Source organism: Bubalus kerabau, chromosome 22 (assembly GCF_029407905.1).
Source record: "Bubalus kerabau isolate K-KA32 ecotype Philippines breed swamp buffalo chromosome 22, PCC_UOA_SB_1v2, whole genome shotgun sequence".
NCBI lineage: Eukaryota > Metazoa > Chordata > Mammalia > Artiodactyla > Bovidae > Bubalus > Bubalus kerabau.
Window position 1 is genome coordinate 43,996,678 of NC_073645.1, and position 22,675 is coordinate 44,019,352.

The window sequence follows — 22,675 nt, forward strand, 5'->3', positions numbered from 1 at the left end:
CATAGTCAACAAGAGAGTCTGAAATGCAGTACTTGGATGCAATCTCAAAAACGGCAGAATGATCTCTGTTCATTTCCAAGACAAACCATTCAATATCACAGTAATCCAAGACCATGCCCCTACCAGTAAGGCTGAAGAAGCTGAACAGTTCTATGAAGACCTACAAGACCTTCTAGAACTCACACCCAAAAAAGATGTCCTTTTCATTATAGGGGACTGGAATGCAAAAGTACGAAGTCAAGAAATACCCAGAGTAACCGGCACATTTGGCCTTGGAGTACAGAATGAAGCAAGGCAAAGGCTAATATTTTGCCAAGAGAATGTACTGATCATAGCAAACCCCATCTTCCAACAACACAAGAGAAGACTCTACACATGGACATTGCTAGATGGTCAATATCAAAATCAGACTGATTATATTATTTGCAGCCAAAGATGGAGAAGCTCTATACAGTCAGCAAAAACAAGACTGGGAGCTGACTGTGGCTCAGATCATGAACTTCTTATTGCCAAATTTGGACTTAAATTGAAGAAAGTACGGAAGCCCACTAGACCATTCAGGTATGACCTAAATCAAACCCCTTTTGATTATACAGTGGAAGTGAGAAATAGATTCAAGGGATTAGATCTGATACACTAGATCTGACACACAGATGGACAGAGGTTCGTGACATTGTACAGGAGACAGTGATCAAGATTATCCCCAAGAAAAAGAAATGCAAAAAGGCAAAATGGTTGTCTGAGGAGGCGTTACAAATAGCTGTGAAAAGAAAAGATGCGAAAGGCAAAGGACAAAAGGAAAGATATACTCGTTTGAATGCAGAGTTCCAAAGAAGAGCAAGGAGAGATAAGAAAGCCTTCCTCAGTGATCAGTGCAAAGAAATAGAGGAAAACAAGAGAATGGGAAAGACCAGAGATCTCTTCAAGGAAATAAGAGATACCAAGGGAACTTTTCATGCAAATATGGGCACAATAAAGGGCAGAAATGGTATGGACCTAACAGAAGCAGAAGATATTAACAAGAGGTGGCAAGAATACACAGAAGAACTGTACAAAAAAGATCTTCATAACCCAGATAACCACGATTGTGTGAACACTCACCTAGAGCCAGACGTGCTGAAATGTGAAGTCAAGTGAGCCTCAGGAAGCATCACTACAAAGAGAGCTAGTGGAGGTGATGGAATTCCAGTTGAGCTATTTCAAATCCTAAAAGATGATGCTATGAAAGTGCTGCACTCAATATGCCACCAAATTTGGAAAACTCAGCAGTGGCCACAGGACTGGAAAAGGTCAGGTTTCATTCCAGTCCCAAAGAAAGGCAATGCCAAAGAATGCTCAAACTACTGCACAATTGCACTCATCTCACACGCTAGCAAAGTAATGCTAAAAATTCTCCAAGCCAGGCTTCAACAATAAATGAACCATGAACTTCCAGATGTTCATGCTGGATTTAGAAAAGGCAGAGGAACCAGAGATCAAATTGCCAACATCTGTCGGATCACCAAAAAAGCAAGAGAGTTCCAGAAAAAACATCTACTTCTGCTTTATTGATTATGCCAAAGCCTTTGACTGTGTGGATCACAATAAACTGTGGAAAATTCTGAAAGAGATGGGAATACCAGACCACCTTATCTGCCTCCTGAGAAATCTGTATGCAGGTCAAGAAGCAATAGTTAGAACTGGACATGGAACAACAGACTGGTTCCAAATAGGAAAAGGAGTACGTCAAGGCTGTATATTGTCACCTGGCTTATTTAAGTTATATGCAGAGTAGATCATGAGAAATGCTGGACTGGATGAAGCACAAGCTGGAATCAAGACTGGCGGGAGAAATATCAATACCATCAGATACACAGATGATAGCACCCTTGTGGCAGAAAGCTAAGAAGAACTAAAGAGCCTCTTGATGAAAGTAAAAGAGGAAACTGAAAAAGTTGGTTTAAAACTCAACATTCAGAAAACTTAAATCGTGGCATCTGGTCCCATCATTTCATGGCAAATAGATGGGGAAACAGTGACAGACTTTATTTTTGGGGGCTCCAAAATCACTACAGATGGTGACTGCAGCCATGAAATTAAAAGACGCTTACTCCTTGGAAGAAAAGGTAAGACCAACCTAGACAGCTTATTAAAAAGAAGAGACATTACTTTGCCAACAAAGGTCCATCTAGTCAAAGCTATGGTTTTTCCAGTGTTCATGTATGGATGTGAGACCTGGACTGTAATGAAAGCTTAGAACTGAAGAACTGACGCTTTTTGAACTGTGGTATTGGAGAAGACTCTTGAGAGTCCCTTGGACAGCAAGGAGATCCAACCAGTCCATCCTAAAGGAAATCAGTCCTGAATATTCAATGGAAGGACTGATGCTGAACCTGAAACTCCAATACTTTGGCCACCTAATGTGAAGAACTGACTCATTTGAAAAGACCCCGATGCTAGGAAAGATTGAGGGTGGGCGGAGAAGGGGACGACAGAGGATGAGAGGGCTGGATGGCATCACCGACTCAATGGACATGAGTTTGAGTAAACTCCAGAAGTTGGTGATGGACAGGGAGGCCTGGCGTGCTGCAGTCCATGAGGTCACAGAGAGTCAGACACAACTGTGCGGCTGAACTGAACTGAACTGAACCTCCTTACTGTCGCCTGTAAGCCGTTCTCCATCTGCCCCTCATCAACACCACTGCCTGGCTGCCCTCCTTACACAGCACTGTCTAGATCCTATCCTACATCCCAGCCCTTAAGGCCTGCCTTCTCTTCATTCCAGCACCTCAGGACACTTGGACTTGGTACTTTGACCTGGACTTCTATCCTCAGATTTTCACATAGCTGGCTCCTTTTTGTTCTTTCTTGGCTAAAGAGGTGTTTCCTGACCACCCTATATAAAAAGGGCCTCATGCCCACTACCACAATTTTATTCTTGTTATAATACAAAGGCAAAGTGAAAGTGAAGTTGCTCAGTCGTGTCCGACTCTTTGCGGCCCCATGGACTGTAGCCTACCAGGCTCCTCTGTCCATGGAATTCTCTAGGCAAGAATACTGGAGTGGGTTACCATTCCCTTCTCCAGGGGATCTTCCCAACCCAGGGATCAAAGCCTGGTCTCCCGCACTGCAGGCATACGCTTTACCATCTGAGCTACCAGGGATGCCAAACATGAACTCATTTGAGCAGGACAGACAAAGGAGTCTCTAAAATTCTGCTATCTGTTTTTAAATTTACTGTCTGCTTTAACAAAGCTGCAAGTGTCTGATTCACACCTACGTACTTCCAGGACACAGACTGTGCTCAAACATCTATTAAACAAATTAATTACACTTCTAAAATTCATCTTGCCAAAAAAGAAAAAGTAAATAAATTATATACTCACGAACCCCAATTCAAACATTTTTAAAATCTGCAGACCAGCTTACATACAAATCTACACTTGATTACAAATTAAAATATAGAAACTCTATACTGACTGTACGATTGCTTAAGAAACTGAAGAAACGGAGGAAAAATTTGACAGGTTTCACTGAAATACACTGAAATCAACAATGGAATTGGTAACTTGTAACCTACTCTCCCCAGCTTTGCTTCATAATGTCAATCTGCTGGCTGCCTCTACTCTTCTATAAACTCAGCAACTGAGATTCTCCAGAGCACTGAAAGGCTGCAATGCAGTGGCAATCTCCTCATCCTCCGCTGGCCCCAGTTTTCCTGCTCCGCAGGCTCCTCTGCTACTTCCTCAAAGCTGTACAGATCCAGAATTTTCAACAGCTCAATCAAGCAGCAAATAGACTGCTGGAAACAGTTTTTTCTGGGAATTGATTATTTGCTATCTCAAATGCAATAGGATTTCTATATCTCTTTGTTCATTGAGAAATAAAATATTTCATACAGAGGATGGATTTATTCTATAGGAATCAGATCAGATCAGATCAGATCAGTCGCTCAGTCATGTCCAACTCTTTGCGACCCCATGAATCGCAGCACACCAGGCCTCCCTTCCATCACCAACTCCCGGAGTTCACTGAGACTCAGGTCCATCGAGTCAGTGATGCCATCCAGCCATCTCATCCTCTGTAGTCCCCTTCTCCTCCTGCCCCCAATCCCTCCCAGCATCAGAGTCTTTTCCAATGAGTCAACTCTTTGCATGAGGTGGCCAAAGGACTGGAGTTTCAGCTTTAGCATCATTCCTTCCAAAGAAATCCCAGGGCTGATCTCCTTCAGAATGGACTGGTTGGATCTCCTTGCAGTTGAAGGGACTCTCCAGAGTCTTCTCCAACACCACAGTTCAAAAGCATCAATTCTTCGGCGCTCAGCCTTCTTCACAGTCCAACTCTCGCATCCATACATGACCACAGGAAAAACCATAGCCTTGACTAGACGGACCTTTGTTGGCAAAGTAATCTCTCTGCTTTTTAATATGCTATCTAGGTTGGTTATAACTTTTCTTTCAAGGAGTAAGCGTCTTTTAATTTCATGGCTGCAGTCACCATCTGTAGTGATTTTGGAGCCCAGAAAAATAAAGTCTGTCACTGTTTCCACTGTTTCCCCATCTATTTCCCATGAAGTGGTGGGACCTGATGCCATGATCTTCGTTTTCTGAATGTTGAGCTTTAAGCCAACTTTTTCACTCTCCACTTTCACTTTCATCAAGGGCTTTTGAGTTCCTCTTCACTTTCTGCCACAAGGGTGGTGTCATCTGCATATCTGAGGTTATTGATATTTCTCCCGGCAATCTTGATTCCAGTTTGTGTTTCTTCCAGTCCAGCGTTTCTCATGATATACTCTGCATATAAGTTAAATAAACAGGGTGACAATATACAGCCTTGACGAACTCCTTTTCCTATTTGGAACCAGTCTGTTGTTCCATGTCCAGTTCTAACTGTTGCTTCCTGACCTGCATACAAACTTCTCAAGAGGCAGATCAGGTGGTCTGGTATTTCCATCTCTTTCAAGAATAAATATTCTTAATATTTATCTGAGAAGTCTAGACAAATCCACAGCTACACATTGTAAAGTTAGAGATACAGAAAATAAAGGAAGAAGAAAATGGCAATAATTTCGAAGTACTGAATAATTCTGGTACAAAGAAAAAGTATCTTTTCTGAAATATGCACTTCCAAAGTTACAAAATATGAATGCTTTTAAACAATCAGTTCTAATTTCACAGAATCACAAAGATACCACAGAGTCCTGAATAGTTTTTAATTAGTTTTATACAAAATGCAATTAAATAAATAAGAAAAATAAAATATTATTATAGGGATCAGTTGTAAACACTGTATTTTTAAAATTTGCTATATAACGTGGTACTGAGAGACAGGTCAGGTCATGTTGAAAATATCAGTACATGGGCCACCGAAAAACACATAAAAAATCAACTATGGACCATATTTCTTTTTAAATCAACTAGTGATTAAAAAAAGAAAAATCAACCCTGATACTTTTATAATTCAGAGAAAAACACATATACAATAAATAAAATAATCTCAAAGTATGTTTTACCTTGATGTGAAAATCATGATCATCAGAGAAAACAATGGGAAAAACAAAGAGAAAAAAGTGATTCAATGACAAACAAGGAGAAAAGAGACAAGCTCCCAGACAAAACTCTCAATCCTCCTCCTTCCTCTACCACATGTACAAACAGACAGGCAGGAATAAAAATAAAAGTAAATTATTTTCATGAGACAAGACCCTACTCTTTTTATCATCAGGATAATGCACCTAAAAATATGTGTGCTATGTTACATACATTTGCAGCAACGGACATAAAAAGGAAACCATCTTTGGATGAGGTCATAGAGTCAATGGACAGTCAGGGACTCCCTGGGCCTGTTCTATATACTTTATATAATTGTACATTTCTTCCAACAGACTCAGAGGGCTTTAGTTCATTTATGCCAGATTCATATAATGTTTAATTAATTATAATATACACACACACACATCTGGTCCCATCACTTCATGGGAAATAGATGGGGAAACAGTGGAAACAGTGTCAGACTTTATTTTTTGGGGCTCCAAAATCACTGCAGATGGTGACTGCAGCCATGAAATTAAAAGACGCTTACTCCTTGGAAGGAAAGTTATGACCAACCTAGACAGCATATTCAAAAGCAGAGACATTACTTTGCCAACAAAGGTCCATCTAGTCAAGGCTATGGTTTTTCCAGTGGTCATGTATGGATGTGAGAGTTGGACTGTGAAGAAAGCTGAGTGCTGAAGAATTGATGCTTTTGAACTGTGCTATTGGAGAAGACTCTTGAGAGTCCCTTGGAGTGCAAGGAGACCCAACCAGTCCATCCTAAAGGAGATCAGTCCTGGGTGTTCATTGGAAGGACTGATGCTGAAGCGGAAACTCCAATACTTTGGCCACCTCATGCGAAGAGCTGAATCACTGGAAAAGACCCTATGCTGGGAGGGATTGGGGACAGGAGGAGAAGGGGACAATAGAGGATGAGATGGCTGGATGGCATCACTGACTTGATGGACATGAGTTTGGGTAAACTCCAGGAGTTGGTGATGGACAGGGAGGCCTGGCGTGCTGCGATTCATGGGGTTGCAAAGAGTCAGACACAGCTGAGCGACTGAACTGAACTGATATATATACACACAAAATAGGGATGACAAAAAATATATAAATAATGTAACATTTAAAAACCACTGAGCGGCTCTGACAGGGAAGCTTAAATAAATGCATAAACTAAACAGCAAAAGCATCACAATGACCTCTCAAACACTAGATAAGATGGATACCTTAAAAAGGGAATTACCATCAGACAAAAGCCAATGCAGGAGCTGTGGGCTTGATCCCTGGGTCAGAAAGATCCCCTGGTGGAGGAAAAGAAGAATCCCATGGACAGAGGAACCTGATGGGCTCAAGTCCATGGGGTTGCAACGAGTCGGACACTACTGAAGCAACACACACATACACATTGTGGCCTCGGTTCTAAAAGTGTTGTATCTAAATACGAATATACAAGAGACTACAAGAGCAACAAATTATGTACTATCTAACAGAATTTCTACTGTTATATAATAAAATATAATCAAATGAAGAAATATATGAAGTTCTATACGACCCATTACAATTGTCAAAAGCAATCTTACCGGAGCGCAGAGTAGACACCCAAAGACAGAAATGAATAATCGGGATCGTAGTACAAATATACAGATGATACACAGTATGGAAGAATGTCAATCACCCCCACAGCAATGATCTTCCCATCAAGCCAGTACTGCTGGTGAAAGGAGCCATAACCACAATCTGGTCCATTAGGGGAATTCTCTGTCTGTGAAAAAGTAGACATAGAAACAGCTTGTCACTTTTATCTTTATATTAAAAAATATTAATAATTAACTTTTTCTATTTGTATTTTACTCAGCGAGTAACTCCTAAAATTTCTTCTTTTTTTGCCACTATCTTCTGACTCGCAGAAGAGTCATATCCTGCAAAACATTTTAGTTGTAGAAACACTGATGTAACACAACAACAGAGAAAAATCAACTTAACATGTTTTTCAACTTATTATTTTCTGTTCCATGCAAAAGCTGGGAAAGAAATGATGAATGAGAGAAAGATGGAGAACATAAAAGTGAGGGCTAAGTGCGAACAGGGGACCTATCCTCAGCTGCCAGCCAGGCCTGGTCTATGACCACTCTTGCGTTCATAAGGCATATGAGCTCATAATTTTTTCTAGGTACAAGTTCCTGTGTAAGCACAAAGAGCTATGACATTTCTCCCTATTAGCCAAGGGATAGTGCAAGTTATCCCCTTACCATTATTTTGATGTACCTATAATCCCACAGAAGAAAATGCCACAAATTTCTCTAGAGACTGCAAAATATAACCATTTTCTGTAAATAGTTTATGATATTTCTCATTTTAAAATTCAACATGAATTTAAATATAACTGTTATTAAATGAAAACCATACAGTGAAAATTATGGAGCACCATAAGAAAATGCTTTGTCAGAAACTGAATGGATGTTAGAGATGAACAATTTAAGTGAACAAATATATTAATAACAAAACTTGTGTAACATATTCACACACTCAAAGTCACAGAGAATGTATATGGAAAAAGGCTAGAAGGGAATGAAGGAGAATGAAAAAAGCAGGTTTGTTAACAATAAAACCAGAAAAAGACATTACAAGACAGGAAAACTACGTAACAGTACCTCATAAACACAGAAGGAAAAATCCTCACAAAATATTAGTAAATCAAACCCAACAATGTATATAAAGAATTACACACTATGACAGAGTGGGATTAACCCCAGGTATGCAAGGTTGGTTCAAATATTAGAGAATTTAAAAAAGAAAAGCAATTAATGTAATCCAACCATCAAAATAGGCTAAAAGAAAAGTATAATCATATTGATTGGTAGAGAAAACACATGTAACAAAATACAACACCCATTCATGACTAAAAGTTCTCAGCAAACTATGAATAGAGAAAGTTCATCAACTTTGTAAAGTACACATACAAAAAAATCTACAGCTAACATCATACTCAACTGTAAGAAACTGGATCATCTCCCCCTAAAATGGGGAACAAGACAATGATATCCTCCTTCATTACGTCTATTCAACATCATACTGGAAATCTTAGTGTAAAAATATGAGAAAAGGAAATAAAAGATATTCATATACACTGAAAAGAAAAAAAAAAAAACTGGTTCACAAATGACATGACATACTATGCAGAGATTTTCAAAGAATCAACAACAAAAACCGAAACTAATGAGCAATCACAAGCAGATTACAGGACACAAGGCTGACATGCAAGGCAACTGCCCCTATACACAAGCAATGACCGGATTTTGAAATTAAAAACACAACACCATTTACAAAACCACCAAAAAAATTTACACACCGAAGTACACACCTAAGTATAAATCTAACAATATATCAGAATCCATATGCAAAACACTACAAAACTATGACAAAAGGAATAAAAAAAGACATAAACAAATGGAAAATATTATATGTTCATTTTGACTGACATGTCCATTCTTCCCAAATTAAGTCTCCAGACTGAATGCAATCTCAATCAAAATCCCAGCAATTTTGTGAATACTGGCAAATTAATTCTAATGCTTATATGGAAAGGAAAAAGAGTAAGAATACCAACACAATACTGAAGAACAACAGAAGTCGGAAGACTGACACCACCTGATATCAAGACTTACATAAAGCCATGATAATCAAGCTTGTGTGATACTGGTGAGAACAAATGAAACAACAGAACAGAATACAAAATCCACATAAATACAGTCATCTGCCCCTTGACAAAGAAGCAAAAGATAATTCAAGAGAGAAAGATTGGTCTGTACAACAAAAGGTACTGTACCAACTGGACATCCAGATACAAAAAAAAGCAGTATCTAGTCACATACCTCGCACCTTTCAAAAAAAAATAACTCACAATGGATCACAGACTATGTAAAATGTGAATCTTCTAGATGATAACGTAGGTAAAAACCTAGGAGACCCTGGGTATGGTGATGAGTTTTTAGATAAAACACCAAAAAGCACAATTCATGAAGGAAATAATTGTCAAGCTGGACATCACTAAAATTAAAAACCTCAAGTCTGTGAAATACATTGTTATGAGAATAAAAAGGCAAGCCACTGACTAGAGAAAACGTTGCAAAATACATCAAAAAGAACTGGTATTCAAAAAAAAAAAAAACTCTTAAAATTCACAACGAGAAAACAACTCAATTAAAAACCAGGTAAAATATCTAGTGAGACACTTCACCAAAGACGATGTACAGTCGCCAAACAGGAATACAAAAGATGTTCAAATAATAAAAAGACGCTCAACATCATTTGTTGTTAGGAAACTGAAATGAAAAAAAAAAAAAACAAAACAGAGTATTACACAGCTATTAGAATAGCTGAAATCCAATAACCTGAATATCAAATGCTGGTGAGAATGCAGAGCAACAGGAATTCTCATTCACTAAAGGTGGGAATGCAAAATGGTACAGACTCTTTGATACAGACACTGGACATCCAGATGCAAAAAAAGCAATATCTAGTCACAGGCCTTACATCTTTCAAAAAAAATTAACTCACAATGGATCACAGACTATGCAAAATGCAAAACTTCTAGATGAAAACATGTTTGGTAGCCAAACACAAAATGGAGAAACGTTAAATATTTATTGCTAAGTGAATGAGATCAGTGTGAAAATGCGACAGATTATACAATTCCAATTACATTCTATAAAAGGCAAAACTGTTGAGAAAGTAAAAGATCAGTGGTTGCCAAGAAATTGGGGGTGTGGGGAAGGATGAACAGATGTAGCACGGGGGACTTACAGGATCAAACTGTTCTATGTAATAGTGTAGCAGCGCAAACATGACATTATGCACTTGTCAAAACTCACAGAATTTCACAACATGAAGAGTGAGCTTTTATACAAGCCAATTAAATGGCTGATTCACTTTGCTATACAGCAGAAACTGTCCATGAGTCCATACTGATATAAATGATTGAATAAACTAATACATGAGGAGGAAGACACCAATCTTCCATGCAGAATTGTAAAGAGCTTATGCAGATACTCTGCCTAAACTGAGGAAAGCATGAGTGAGTGACTGAGTGAGTGAAGTCGCTCAGTCGTGTCCGACTCTTTGCGACCCCGTGGACTATAGCCCCCCAGGCTCCTCCATCCACGGGATTCTCCAGGCAAGAATACTGGAGTGGGTTGTCATTTCCTTCTCCAGGGGATCTTCCCGACCCAGGGATTGAACCCAGGTCTCCCGCATTGCAAGCAGACGCTTTACCATCTGAACTGAAGGGTTTAGAGGCCGTCAAATGGACATGACCTATAAAGGCAATTTTGATGGTTTTACATTGAAATGACATCAATGGAAGAGAACACAAATGGCAACTATTTAAGATACATTTCTATGTAAAATATAGTTTGCACACAATTCAGCATTTGAAATGAGCACTCTGCAACGGAGACCAAGTATCAATCATCTCTTGAGGTTTTATAATTCACTACTATTTCAGTAGGGGCTGCACACAGTGACTTCTTTCCCAAAAGCACAGTTTGGGAAAGGGGTGGGAGAGTAACTGTGCAAATAAGAGAACATCTACCATGGTGCTAGCAATATCAGTGATTTCTAAAACTTCCAATGCTGTAGTTAAAATGGTGCTGAGACAGTAAACACATTTTTAACCTTTTAAGAGCTTCTACCAACTATAATAAATGTCAAACCCTGGTTTTAGCATTCACTGTCACATATGGCATCGCTCTTTTAAAAACTCATTACTATTTCTCTAGAAACAGATACAGCTTGAAGAGCAGAAGGGATAAGCAAACAGAAGTATTATACAAAAGGAAAGCAGAAAGGATATTAACCTATTGTATCTGCAACACCTGAATTAATGCCAATCCTCTAAATTGTTAATAGACTTGAGGCCTAATCATCTTAGAAAATAGAATGTTCCAACTATGTAATAAAAAATAAACTCTACATATCATAGAATTTTATGGAAACCATCTTTTAAATATGAGCCCCGAGGCTCACAGGAATGAACTCTCTGTCTTGAGAAATACTCGTGCAGGACAGCAACCAGTGCAGTGACACTGAGACAGAAACAAACTGTCAGTTCATGATGGGGAAGCTGGGGAGCCTGTCAAACGTGAGAAAACCTCCAAGGCAAAGCTAACTGGATGACTTTGAAATGAGCCTAAATTCTTCCATGAGTTCAGTTTAGTGTGTCATTCCAAGGCTCATTAAATCAAATGAGTGTGTTCATTCCTTCATTTAAAAACGTATTTATTAAGGACATAATAAGTACGGACTCAATAAGCACATTCTCAATAAATAAATAACCGATATATTCTGTTAGCCCTAAATATGAATCAGCCCTACATGTTGTACTAGCCTGAAAACTTTTTTTTCAAACTGCAATTACCTTCTCAGTTTTCCAAGTCCATCACTTCTCTCATCTCCTGGATCTCCCACTGGTTCCTTCTCCTATGAGTCCAGTCGTGACCAATTTGCCCTACCAGAGGCATTATTCCCCCTCTCAGTTCCACGTGAGTTAGGTATCTTCCCTATTTGCAAAGCACTGCATATAGATAGGGGCTGTTTTATAATTACCTAGCAAAAAGCTACCTACTCTGACTCCCATCACATCACCTGAGGAAACCGGAAATCCAGGAGTCAACTAAGCAATAAACTGGTCATAAAACCATGGAGTTATTAAAGGACACACAAACTGGCCTCCGAGCCCCTAAGTCAATGCTAAACAAGAAAACCAGCTACTTTTCAATGCTTTCAAATACGCTCACTTCTCAAATATCCTTCATCTATCCAAGCTGGTGAACAAAGCAGCATGAAATACAAAGTGCTTCAATGCAGGGTTAAAAAAATTTTTTTTTTCTGAAAATCTGCTTTGCTGTACTCCTTTTCTTTCCATCATGCTTTCTGACAATTAAAACATGAGTGATTTCCTTTTCCCCTCGTGGGGTCTTCACTGACCTAATTTTAAAAAACAGATTTCAAAAACAGAACACACTCCAATTAAAGACAGATACGAAGGTATTTTTCTACAACTATATCTGAGACCTCAGCACTACTGTTAACAATGATCTACTAGTCTCAACTTGCTAAGTTAATCAATATTTTCAAGCTTTTCAACAAGTACTTGAAAGCTGCGGAAAATGGATTGGAAGTGAACCTGAAATATTGATTCCCTCAGCCCTCTTTGCAGCTGGAACAGCCAGAGCGCCCCAAGATCACTCACTTCTGGCTGGGGAAGTCTGAAAAATAGCAGTGTCCAACACCATATACTGAGCTGATCTAACTAACATACTTGATGTCTGTCTATGCACACATATATGTGCTGAATCAGCTACTTTTAAACACTTTTAAATAAACTTGCTTCTCAAATATGCCTCATCTATCCAGGTCAGTAAACAAAGCAGCATGAAAAACAAAACGTTCCAATGCATGGTTAAAGAAAAAAATTTTTTTTAAATCTGCTTTGCTGTACTCCTTTTATGATTCCACCTGACATAAAACTGCCATAATAGAATTTCTTTCCCTCAAACACAACCCCTTAATTCAAATTATGTAATACTTTAAAACATGGAAGGTGCACAAAGAGTTTGAGGGACAGAGTGAAGGAGATAAGAACAGAAAGAACAATACTAAGATCTGTGAAATCAGAAATCAGCAGAACTCTTGGACTTGATCTCCAATCTTTCAACAATATCCTTAAAACCCAGACTCACTGAACTTGATCAAGCCACAGGCTTCACCATGCTGTGACTTGGACACTTATTGATTATAAGTGTGTTAATAAGCTGAGTTCAGTTCAGTTGCTCAGTCGTGTCCGACTCTTTGCAACCCCATGGACTGCAGCACACCAGGCCTCCCTGTCCATCACCAACTCCCAGAGTTCACTCAAACTCATGTCCATTGAGTCGGTGATGCCATCCAGCCATCTCATCCTCTGTAGTCCCCTTCTCCTGCCCTCAATCTTTCCTAGCATCGGGGTCTTTTCAAATGAATCAGCCCTTCAAATCAGGTGGCCAAAGTATTGGAGTTTTAGCTTCAGCATCAGTCCTTCCAATGAACACCCAGGACTGATTTCCTTTAAGATGGACTGGTTGGATCTCCTTGCACTCTAAGCGACTCTCAAGAGTCTTCTCCAACAGCACAGTTCAAAAGCATCAATTCTTCGGCACTCAGCTTTCTTCCCAGTCCAACTCGCACATCCATACATGACGACTGGAAAAACTATAGCCTTGAGTAGACGGACCTTTGTTGGCAAAGTAATGTCTCTGCTTTTTAATATGCTGTCTAGGTTGGTCATAACTTTCCTTCCAAGGAGTAAGCGTCTTTTAATTTCAAGGCTGCAATCACCATCTGCAGTGATTTTGGAGCCCCCCAAAATAAAGTCTGACACTGTTTCCACTGTTTCCCCATCTATTTCCCATGAAGTGGTGGGACCAGATGCCATGATCTTAGTTTTCTGAATGTTGAGCTTTAAGCCAACTTTTTCACTCTCCTTTTTCACTTTCATCAAGAGGCTTTTTAGTTCCTCTTCACTTTCTGCCATAAGGGTGGTGTCACCTGCATATCTGAGGTTATTGATATTTCTCCCGGCAATCTTGATTCCAGCTTGTGCTTCTACCAGTCCAGCGTTTCTCATGACATACTCTGCGTGTAAGTTAAATAAGCAGGGTGACAATATACAGCCTTGACGTACTCCTTTTCCTATTTGGAACCAGTCTGTTGTTGCATGTCCAGTTCTAACTGTTGCTTCCTGACCTGCACACAGATTTCTCAAGAGGCAGGTCAGGTGATCTGGTATTCCCATCTCTTTCAGAATTTTCCACAGTTTGCTGTGATCCACACAGTCAAAGGTTTTGGCACAGTCAATAAAGCAGAAATAGATGTTCTTCTGGAACTCTCTTGCTTTTTCGATGATCCAGCGGATGTTGGCAATTTAATCTCTGGTTCCTCTGACTTTTCTAAAACCAGCTTGCACATCTGAAGTTCATGGTTCATGTATTGCTAAAGTCTGGCTTGGAGAATTTGGAGCGTTACTGCGCTAGCGTGTGAGATGAGCGCAATTGTGTGCTCTTGACCTTGGACATGGGATATCTCCTCTTGGCCGCTCCTGCGCCACGCCGCGCAGCCATGTTAATGAGTAGCAACTAGAAATCATCTTTATTGTAAATTTAAACCATCAGGTAACATAGATTTGTCACCTTTAACTTCACTAGGTTACAAAGAGCCAAATCATTCTGTCCCTTCCATTAACTCCCCAAGGGGTACAGGCTCCCAGCATTAATTAGATAGGCATCCCAAGTCACTGACTGGTCTCTACGGAGTGTTTTGAGAATTCTACTTCAATTCTTGGGATCGCTGCATTTCTTTAACCCCTTACTAAGTTAAGGACTTTTAATGGTTAATACTCTTAAAAACACAGCAGATGAAACAATGGCAGATTGTGCAGGAAAACACAGTATTTGGGAAAGGGAAAGTAACAGCGGTGCTGCCTCAATGAAACAGCATCACGAACTCAGCAACGCTCAGACTTCTCAGCCTCAAAACCCCTCTACACTGACAAAACTGAGGACCCCAGAGAACTTTTCCTTATTGAACTGTGTCTGTATACACTTACTGTATTAAATACAAAGACCAAAATATGTTCCAAAAATATGTTCCTATTAATTCACTTAAAACAACAATAAATCCAATACATGTTAAACATACTTTAAGAATTCCTGTATTTTCCAAAACCAAAAAAAAATCTAGTTAGGAGAACGGCACTGTCTAACATTCCTGCACGTCTTGTGCAGTGCGTGTGTGCTCAGTCATGTCCAGCCCTGTGCACCCCATGGACTGTAGCCCCCCAGGCTCCTCTGTTCATGGGATTCTCCAAGAATACTGGAGTGGGTTGCCATTTCCTCCTCCAGGGGATCTTCCTGACCCAGGGACCAAACCCACATCTGCATTGGCAGGCAGATTCTTCGCCTCTGAGCCACCAGGGAAGCCCCCATTCATACTTTTCAAATGTAGATGGAGGAGTCTATAAACTGTAAACTGCAAACAGAATGGAAGCAGGCCATAGTGACGGACTCCAGGATTCATAATCAAGATACCTGAATTTGAGCCCTAACTCCCCCCACTGTACAATTTCTATTTTATCTTAGCAAGACAATAGCCTCTTTTAAAAGCATCCATTTCTGCATTATAAAACAGGAATACTACTAGGCACCTTCAAAGGTAGCTCTGAAAAACAAATGACAAGGCACAAACACTCTGCAGACTGAGCAAATTTAAGGACATTTTTGTTTCAGCTTTAAGGGGTCTGAATGACACATCCTAAAAGATTGTGTCTAAGAAATTACATCAGTAGCTCATTGAATAGCAAACTTATACAAGCTAACAGAACCTATCTTCAATTTCCTTACAAACAGCTCAGTAATGAGATTAGCAATATGCAATAGTTCATCTTTCTCATGCCTGCAGTTTATCACAGTTTCAGGTAAGTGAAAGAATAAGCAAAGTTATTTTTAGCAGTTCCTCAATTTCAAGAATTTAGCTGATAACAGGAAAAATACAACAATAAAGCTCATGGCTAGCTATACAAAAGAAAAAAATAACTTAAATGTTGGGGAGGATGGTACAGCTTCGGTGATTAATGAGCTATGCAGTACAATACCAAAGGTGCTCTGTAGAAACGACATCAATATTAATGGGCGAATTCAGGCTTCCAGCTAAATGGTTCCCAAAATGCATGTATATTTACACTGATCAAGTACACCTGTCTTCTTACCCACCTGCTTTGATGTGCCTCAGTTATGTTTAAAACAGACACTGTTACAACTTAAAGAAACAGGCAAATGAGGAGTCATACTCCATATGCACTAGAAACAGCACTTGGAGGACTGACTCAGGGGTTCAAAGACTGGAAAAGCGGAAGTCGTCAGGGACTATGCAAAGGCAGGACCTGAGTTCTCCTCCCTGCCACACCACCCAAAAGTAACTCTGCAATCACACCTGTTCACATACAGATCTGTGATTTGCCAACTGATGTCCTGAATTTTTTAAACAACACTTTACTGAGGCTTCCTATGGTAAGCATTTTAAGCACCTGTTAAAAGCGCACTGCCTGAAAATGACAATAACGCTGAAGAAGCTGAAGTTGAACGGTTCTATGAAGACCTACAAGACCTTTTAGAACTAACACCCAAAAAAGGTGTCCTTTTCATTATAGGGGACTGGAATGCAAAGGAGGAAGTCAAGAAATACCTGGAGTAACTGGCAAATTTGGCCTTGGAGTACAGAATGAAGCAGGGCAAAGGCTAATAAGAGTTTTGCCAAGAGAACGTACTATTCATAGCAAACACCCTCTTCCAACAACACAAGAGAAGACTCTACACATGGACATCACCAGATGGTCAACACCAAAATCAGACTGATTATATTCTTTGCAGCCAAAGATGGAGAAGCTCTATACAGTCAGCAAAAACAAGACCAGGAGCTGACTATGGCTTAGATCATGAACTCCTTATTGCCAAATTCAGATTTAAATTAAAGAAAGTAGGGAAATCCACTAGACCATTCAGGTATGACCTAAATCAAATCCCTTATGATTATACAGTGGAAGTGAGAAATAGATTTAAGGGACTAGATCCGATAGACAGAGTGCCTGATGAACTATGGACTGAGGTTCGTGACAATGTACAGGAGACAGAGATCAAGACCATCCCCATGGAAAAGAAATGCAAAAAAGCAAAATGGCTCTCTGGGGAGGCCTTACAAATAGCTGTTAAAAGAAGAGAAGCGAAAAGCAAAGGAGAAAAGGAAAGATATAAGCATCTGAATGCAGAATTCCAAAGAATAGCAAGGAGAGATAAGAAAGCCTTCCTCAGAGATCAATGCAAAGAAATAGAGGAAAACAATAGAATGGGAAAGACTAGAGATCTCTTCAAGAAAATTAGAGATATCAAGGAACATTTCATGCAAAGATGGGCTCGATAAAGGACAGAAATGGTATGGACCTAACAGAAGCAGAAAATATTAAGAATAGGTGGTAAGAATACATAGAATAACTGTACAAAAAAGATCTTCATGACCCAGATAATCACGATGGTGTGATCACTCACCTAGAGCCAGACATCCTGGAATGTGAAGTCAAGTGGGCCTTAGAAAAACATCACTACGAACAAAGCAGGTGGAGGTGATGGAATTCCAGTTGAGCTATTTCAAATCCTAAAAGATGATGCTGTGAAAGTGCTGCACTCAATATGCCAGCAAATTTGGAAAACTCAGCAGTGGCCCCAGGACTGGAAAAGGTCAGGCTTCACTCCAGTCCCAAAGAAAGGCAATGCCAAAGAATGTTCAAACTACCGCACAATTGCACTCATTTCACACGCTAGTAAAGTAATGCTCAAAATTCTCCAAGCCAGCCTTTAGCAATACGTGAACCGTGAACTTCCAGTTGTTCAAGCTGGTTTTAGAAAAGGCAGAGGAACCAGAGATCAAATTGCCAACATTCGCTGGATCATAGAAAATGCAAGAGAGTTCCAGAAAAACATCTATTTCTGCTTTATTGACTGTGCCAAAACCTCTGACTGTGTGGATCACAATAAACTGTGGAAAATTCTGAAAGAGATGGGAATACCAGACCACCTGACCTGCCTCCTGAGAAACCTATTTGCAGGTCAGGAAGCAACAGTTAGAACTGGACATGCAACAACAGACTGGTTCCAAATAGGAAAAGGAGTACGTCAAGGCTGTATATTGTCACCCTGCTTATTTAACTTACAGGCAGAGTACATCATGAGAAATGCTGGGCTGGAAGAAGCACAAGCTGGAATCAAGATTGCAGGGAGAAATATCAATAACATCAGATATGCAGATGACACCACCCTTATGGCAGAAAATGAAGAGGAACTAAAAAGCCTCTTGATGAAAGTGAAAGAGGAGAGTGAAAAAGTTGGCTTAAAGCTCAACATTCAGAAAACTAAGATCATGGCATCTGGTCCCATCACTTCATGGGAAATAGATGGGGAAACAGTGGAAACAGTGTCAGACTTTATTTTGGGGGGCTCCAAAATCACTGCAGATGGTGATTGCAGCCTTGAAATTAAAAGATGCTTACTCCTTGGAAGGAAAGTTATGACCGACCTGCTGCTGCTGCTGCTAAGTCGCTTCAGTCATGTCCGACTCTGTGCGACCCCATAGACAGCCTCTTACCAGGCTCCTCTGTCCCTGGGATTCTCCAGGCAAGAACACTGGAGTGGGTTGCCATTTCCTTCTCCAATGCATGAAAGTGAAAAGTGAAAGTGAAGTCGCTCAGTCGTGTCCAACTCTTAGGGACCTCATGGACTGCAGCCTACCAGGCTCCTCCGTCCATGGGATTTTCCAGGCAAGAGTACTGGAGTGGGGTGCCATTGCCTTCTCCGAGGACCAACCTAGATAGCATGTTCAAAAGCAGAGACATTACTTTGCCAACAAAGGTCCATCTAGTCAAGGCTCTAGTTTTTCCAGTGGTCATGTATGGATGTGAGAGTTGGACTGTGAAGAAAGCTGAGCACCGAAGAATTGATGCTTTTGAACTGTGCTGTTGGAGAAGACTCTTGAGAGTGCCTTGGAGTGCAAGGAGATCCAACCAGTCCATCCTAAAGGAGATCAATCCTGGGTGTTCATTGGAAGGACTGATACTGAAGCTGAATCTCCAATACTCTGGCCACCTCATGAGAAGAGTTGACTCACTGGAAAAGACCCTGATGCTGGGAGGGATTGAGGGCAGGAGGAGAAGGGGACGACAGAGGATGAGATGGCTGGATGGCATCACCGACTCGATGGACATGAGTTTGAGTAGAGTCCAGGAGTTGGTAATGGACAGGGAGGCCTGGCATGTTGCGATTCATGGGGTCGCAAAGATACGGACACTAGTGAACTGAACTGCTTGAAAATAACTTATTCCTACAACTGTTTTGTTTTTTGTTAACAGTTCAGGAAACACTATAAATAATCTTCAGATTAATTTTAAGAACAGAAACTCATGAAGATATTCAAATGGCCAAAAAGCACATGAAAAGATGCTCAATATCATTAATTATTAGAGAAATACAAATCAAAACTACAATGAGGTATCACCTCACATTGGTCAGAATGACCATCATCAAAAAAATCTACCAAAAAAAGAAAAATCTACAAACAATAACTGCTGGAGTGGATGTGAAGAAAAGGTAACCCTCCTACACTATTGGCAGGAATGTAAACTAGTACAACCATTTATAGAGAACAGTACAGAGGTTCCTTAAGAAAACTAAAAATAGAGCTACCATATGATCCTGCAATCCCACTTCTGGGTATATACTCAGAGAAAACCATTAATTTAAAGAGATATATGCATCCCAAAGTTCACTGCTAACTATTTACAACAGCCAGGACATGGAAGCAACTTTAATGTCCATCAACAGAGGAATGGATTTAAAAAAAAAATGCGGTACATACACACAATGGAATATTACTCAGCCATAAAAAAATGAAATGATTTCATTTGCAGCAACCTGGATGGATCTAAAGACTGTCATACTGAGTGAAGTAAGTCAGAGAAAAATAAGCATCATGCTATCACTTACATGTGGAATATTTTTTTAAAAATGTTTCAAATGAACTTATTTACAGAACAGAAATAGAGTCACAGATGTAGAAAAACTTATGGTTACCTGGGAGAGGGATAAACTGGGAAACTGAGATATTTCAATAGAATTTTTAAAAAAAAACAAAGAAACTTAAAGGTGTGCTAAACCAGTATGACATCAAAATTTACATAATTTCTTAAAAAGACCCAAAAATGAAATTTAAAAATTGGAAATAATATAGTCTATAAATAAGAAACTAAAAATAATAAATTTAATTTGGAAAATGCAAACAGCAGTACTCATGGTTAATACATCACACAGCTTTGCATAAGCAATTTCAAATTGAATGCAACCAATTCTTAATTTTCTGGAGACAATCAGTACACTATAGATGGCTACCAAAACTAACACACTTCCCACTTCACAGCTGTACTGTAAGCAGATATAATGACAGCCTACCTGGAAAAAAGACTCCAACCTTATTTCCAGTTAATGTCCAAACTATTTGAAATTAAGATATTTTAAGGGACAGTTCTGAGAAAATATGTGGTGGCTGGACATGCAGTTCCCACCAAGGAACATTCCATTAGAACAGATCTGCTTTCAAAGAGTTTTTGTTCCCTGGGCAAAATCCCCCCTGCTGAAAAGACAACTATAGCCTTGAAATAGTTGGAAATATTATCAATAGTTAACCAATATTCCTTGTAATCTTCACCAGCAAAAAAAAAATTGTTTACATTTTGAAGTTACCTTGCCTTTTTCTTAGCTGATTCTGACAGTTAACACAAATTAAAACTACTCTGATTTGATATTACATTAGACATCAATGTTTTACGTTCATGTGTGTGTGCTGTCATATCCAACTCTTTGTGACCACGTGGACTGCAGCTCACTAGGCTCTCTGTCCATGGGATTACAGCCAAGAATACTGGGGTGGGTTGCCATTTCCCCATTTCCTTCTCCAGGTGATCTTCCTGACCCAGGGATCGAACCCACATGTCCTGCCTGGCAGGCGGGTTCTTTACAACTGAGCCACCAGGGAAGCCATCAATGTTTTATAGCCCATTTTATATTCCAGGAGCCAAATTTATTGATATTAACCTTTAAAGTATGAGATTATCTTACATATGTTTAACAAATAATGCTAACTCTACACAACTTAGCAACTGAAGAACAACTCTGTAACAGGGCTGCACCAAAAATTTTAGTCTATGCAAGCTTATTCTAAGCCGATTATTTCCAATTATCACCTATATTTTAAGCCAAAGACAACCAAGTTTAAATGATCCTTAAAAAAGAAAAAGAATAGTTCATGTAACAGTATTTGTTATTCTACTTTAAGAAACATTTTCTCTATTCACAAAGGAAATATATAAAAGTAAATTTTACTAATATAAATGACATCATTTTTACAGCCTGCAGATTAGAAAGAACTCATTCAGTCTTCCTATTCACACTCTTAGGATATAGTACACTACTTTATGATAGGTGAGCATCTAAAGGCCTTAATTTCACCAGAATCCCTGAGTCAGTGAAAATTATCCATTCTTTAGAGAGGAATGTACTCTTTATATCATCTACCTCAATTTCTGGTGGTAATCTCAATAAAAAATACTCAGTAGCATTTAACTTAAAAATTTTATTCAGCACATATTAAAGAAAACCATGACATTGATAGCATAACAACTTCTATTCACTTCTAAACTGGGGAGAATGAGCCAGATTAAAATTAAACCGTAAAATAAAATAATTATGGTAATTCATATAAAGAACTATTAAGCAAAATTTTAAAATATGTTTAGCAAGATTTTTAATAACATTATAAACATTTCTCCAAATTAAGTAAAAAAAAACAAACCAAAAACGTAAAATGAGATATGATCCCAAGCATATGAAAAATTTCTGTAGGACACACACAAAAACTTGTAAAGATGGGAAAAACATCTGATAGTGTCAGTAGAGAGTTTATAAGTGATTTTTTTCTTATTCTTTTATCATATTTTTAAAAGTCTTATTTTAATGACATATATTAACATAGTATCAAACAAGTTTTAAAAATCCAAGGTTGAAGAATTACCAGCAAGTGTTAAATAGGTGCTTAATAGGGGGTTATTGAGATTACCACCAGAAACTGAGGTAGATGATATAAAGGTGAAATCTGACAAAGGTCAAAGAAATTACTGGGTGTTCTTTTCACTGCAGTTCTGGGCTTGATTGTCTATTAATTAAATTATTTTTCAATTTGGTTGGAGTAGAGGTTAACTTATAGACTCTTGTCTAGTGGAACAAATAACCCAAAAGTTTACCATTTAATGCCCTGTAAGACAATAACCAGTTGTATTTATCTAACTCAGCAATCTCATCTCAATCTTTTATTGTTTGCAGATATGTATAATATATATATATATACATACATATATATATATCAATATTTTCATAAATGCTCCTGGCATCAGTTCTAATGTCTTAAATGGTTCCTGCATTAATGAGTCAAAATTTGATAATGTGTTCATGCCCTACTGCATGAAGATCATG

The 22,675-nt window shown here is 39.0% G+C and overlaps 1 protein-coding gene across 16 annotated transcripts in view; it reads right to left on the minus strand.

The window, feature by feature from the left end:
• ATE1 (arginyltransferase 1) overlaps positions 1-22,675 on the minus strand; it is a 163,872-nt gene that overhangs the window by 82,324 nt on the left and 58,873 nt on the right. For all 16 annotated transcript variants that reach the window (XM_055559998.1, XM_055560008.1, XM_055560007.1 and 13 more), the window contains one exon: positions 7,100-7,281. In XM_055559998.1, coding sequence (XP_055415973.1) covers positions 7,100-7,281 — 182 coding nt within the window. The remainder of the gene's footprint in view (positions 1-7,099; positions 7,282-22,675) is intronic.